Genomic DNA, 2879 nt, shown 5'->3' on the forward strand with positions numbered 1-2879 from the left:
TCTGCACTTAGCTTCCATCAGTTCACAAAAACTGTCAAAATGTCCTTATCAGTGTAAACCTCCAGTATCTTCTTCCTCAGATAAACTCATCTCAGTGGTTGTTTTCAGTATGTTTCTGTCTCTTTAGCTATCGAGAAGGACGTTTATCCTGTGATCTCTGTTCTCTGATGGTTATGAGAAAAGTTGTTGGTTTTCAGTTTATTCCAAATCTCTCTTCTCAGAAAATCAGGAATGTCAGTTTTTAAGCTCATACATGTCATAGCCAAAACAAGGATTCTATCTTCTTTCCTATGTTGCCACGTTACAAAGCTTGAATTTTAGATACTATATTTGCTGAAAAACCTTAATTAATAAAGTCTATTTCCTTATGAAAAACTAGCCAACATAGTAATTCATGCCTTTAATGGTCATGAAATGTACAGCAATAATGTTACCTTTTAGTCTTATAGAATATGATAAAAATAGCACATACATGTCATCTTGATAGCAATGCTATCTGTTCTTGTCAATGCTCTTCTTTATTCTATATAATTTATTCTTTAGAATATGCACATATTTCATTAATCAATTTTTATTCATTATATTATGAACAATTTTTTTTTTGTGTACACATTTAGTTTTATTGTAACAAAGCAACTTGTACACTTTTAACGTTTAAAACTGAGCATCTTTCTTTTCCAGTGAAACAAAAAGAAAATTTAAAAATAAACAGGAACAAAATTACAATAGAGAATGTCAATTCCAAATAAGATCCTACAGGTTCTGCTGATTCTCCCATCGAGTGGCAGGGCTCAAGTCATCATTAGGAGAGAATTTTATTTAAAAGTGTCATCTTCAACTGCAAGGATGTCCGTTAAACATCACAATTAAACATGCCAAAGGAGAAGCCATGTTGTCAAAATGCCCACTTAACCCACCCAAACATCTCAAACCCACCCTTTGCTGACCTTCTATAACCCCATTTTTTTAAGGTTTTTTTTTCTTTTTTTAAACAAGAGAAAGTTGACAGATACATGTTGGTAAATGCTAACTGTCCGTATTCACATAGAGACACAGTGTAATCTCTGAGCCCAATATACAGAGAAAGGAGGAGAAAAGCTAGAATTCTATGCACTACTACACAGGGGCCTGGCACCCTCCAGCTTCCAGCAGAGCCGGGAGCAGGAGGGTTTCTTTTTCCCGCAGAGCACGGTGGTGTTGATTCCATACAGTTTTTGTCGAGACGAGAGGGATAAAATGAATTTGGAACAGAAAGGGGTAGAGATTCTTTTCCCATTGTATTCTGCTTCAGGTATTTTCCCCACAACAAGGTGAGAACCATGGTGTAGAGAAAAGAGACCTCAAAAACAGGGAGACTGAGCACAAGAGGGAAAAAAATAAAAAGAAGACGGCAATTTGCTCCCAGGGACTGGAGAAAATTAAAAAAAAAAAAAAAAGTTGGAATCCATCAGTGTTTTCTATTAGTCATCTTCTCCTTCATCCTCCTCCCCTTCTTCCCCTTCATCCTCATCCTCGTCTTCCTCCCCTTCATCCTCGTCGCCTTCCTCATCAATGTCTTCCAACCCTTCTTCTTCTTCATCATCATCATCATCTTCTTCTCCTTCCCCTTCTTCATCATCCATATCAGGAACCAGGTAGTACTGTAATGGATTCGGCCAGATATCATCCTTGATGACCTCTCCTAACTCATCCGCACCCGCGTCAGAATGGTCAGTGAACCAGGTGAAGAAGCTCTCTGGCTCCTCGTGCTGCCTCTTCCTGCTGGCTTTGTTCTGCGTTTGACTTGAACGTTTCGTCAAATCCTTCCCAGATTTCCACTTGATTTCGGTGGACTTCGAAGACGGGTCACCACTCTCATTCAGATGGAATTCTTTGGAGAGAACTTTATTTTCAAAGTAAGGATTTTCATCAAAATAAAAATCTATTCTGTAACCTGATTTAATATCTTCAAATTCTGTCACTTCCACTCTGGTCAGATAATGCAGCGCCTCTTCATCCTCCTCCCCAAGCAGTGCAGACACTTGTGGATGGTTGACAAATGTTGTTACCCAAAAATTTGGGATTTTGGCGATCAGTTCTGACCTCTTCTGAAAAAATGGTTGGCGGAGTTTGTTATATTTCTGTTCTACTTTCAAAATCTCCTCACTGGCTTGTTCATTAAGTCTGTCTATTTCATTTTGTACTTCATCAATATGTTCAATTGCTTCTTGTTGTTCTTTTTCTGAGGTCTCGTCGGCCCCGTCGTGGTTGGAGTTGAGCTCCTTCTTACTGACTTTGGCCGCCGGCGCCGACATGGTGCTGCTCCGCGGTCGGGGGCGGAGCGGGGAGGGGGAGAGAAGGGCCGGCGCGGGGGGCGGCGGGCGGCTTCCCCTCACGCCACACGCGCGGGCGCTCGCTCGCTCGGTCCGGCCGCCTCCTCCCGGCGCCGCTCGCTCGCCCTCCCCCTCGCTCGCTCGCTCGCGCGCGCGGCCCTCGCGGCCTGACGACGCGGGAGGGGCTGGGGCGGCGCGCCGGGCCCCGGCCGGGGCTGCTGCTCGCGGAGGGGCGGCGGCGGCGGCGGCGGCGGCGGCGGGCGGGCGGCTCGGCTCCCTCACTCGCGCTCCGCGCTCCAGCTCGCTGCTCGCTCTCCCCGAGCCGCCTCCTCCTCCTCCACCTCCTCCTCGCGGCGAGGGCTATATTATGAACAATTACAACCACTCATACTCAACACATGCTTTACTGCCATATCAGAAGTTTTCATAACTTTCTCCTCCTTTTCCTCCTTCAAAATAAAAATTGAAAAAAAGTCAAATGGAAACCCAGATCTCTTTGTTATCTATCTTGCCTCAAAGTTTCAGGTTTTTGTCTATTTGTCCTCAACACACTCAATTCTCCCATGT

The 2879-nt window shown here is 44.4% G+C and overlaps 1 protein-coding gene across 1 annotated transcript; it reads right to left on the minus strand.

The window, feature by feature from the left end:
- Window positions 1-593: 593 nt before the first annotated feature.
- LOC100344388 (protein SET) lies at window positions 594-2669 on the minus strand. Its single transcript, XM_008252530.4, has one exon. It carries the CDS (start codon window positions 2292-2294, stop codon window positions 1461-1463), a length of 834 nt encoding a protein of 277 aa, XP_008250752.2. The 5' UTR covers window positions 2295-2669; the 3' UTR covers window positions 594-1460.
- Between the last annotated feature and the right edge of the window lie 210 nt (window positions 2670-2879).

The sequence above is a fragment of the Oryctolagus cuniculus genome, chromosome 2 (assembly GCF_964237555.1).
Source record: "Oryctolagus cuniculus chromosome 2, mOryCun1.1, whole genome shotgun sequence".
In the NCBI taxonomy this organism is placed as follows: Eukaryota; Metazoa; Chordata; class Mammalia; order Lagomorpha; family Leporidae; genus Oryctolagus; species Oryctolagus cuniculus.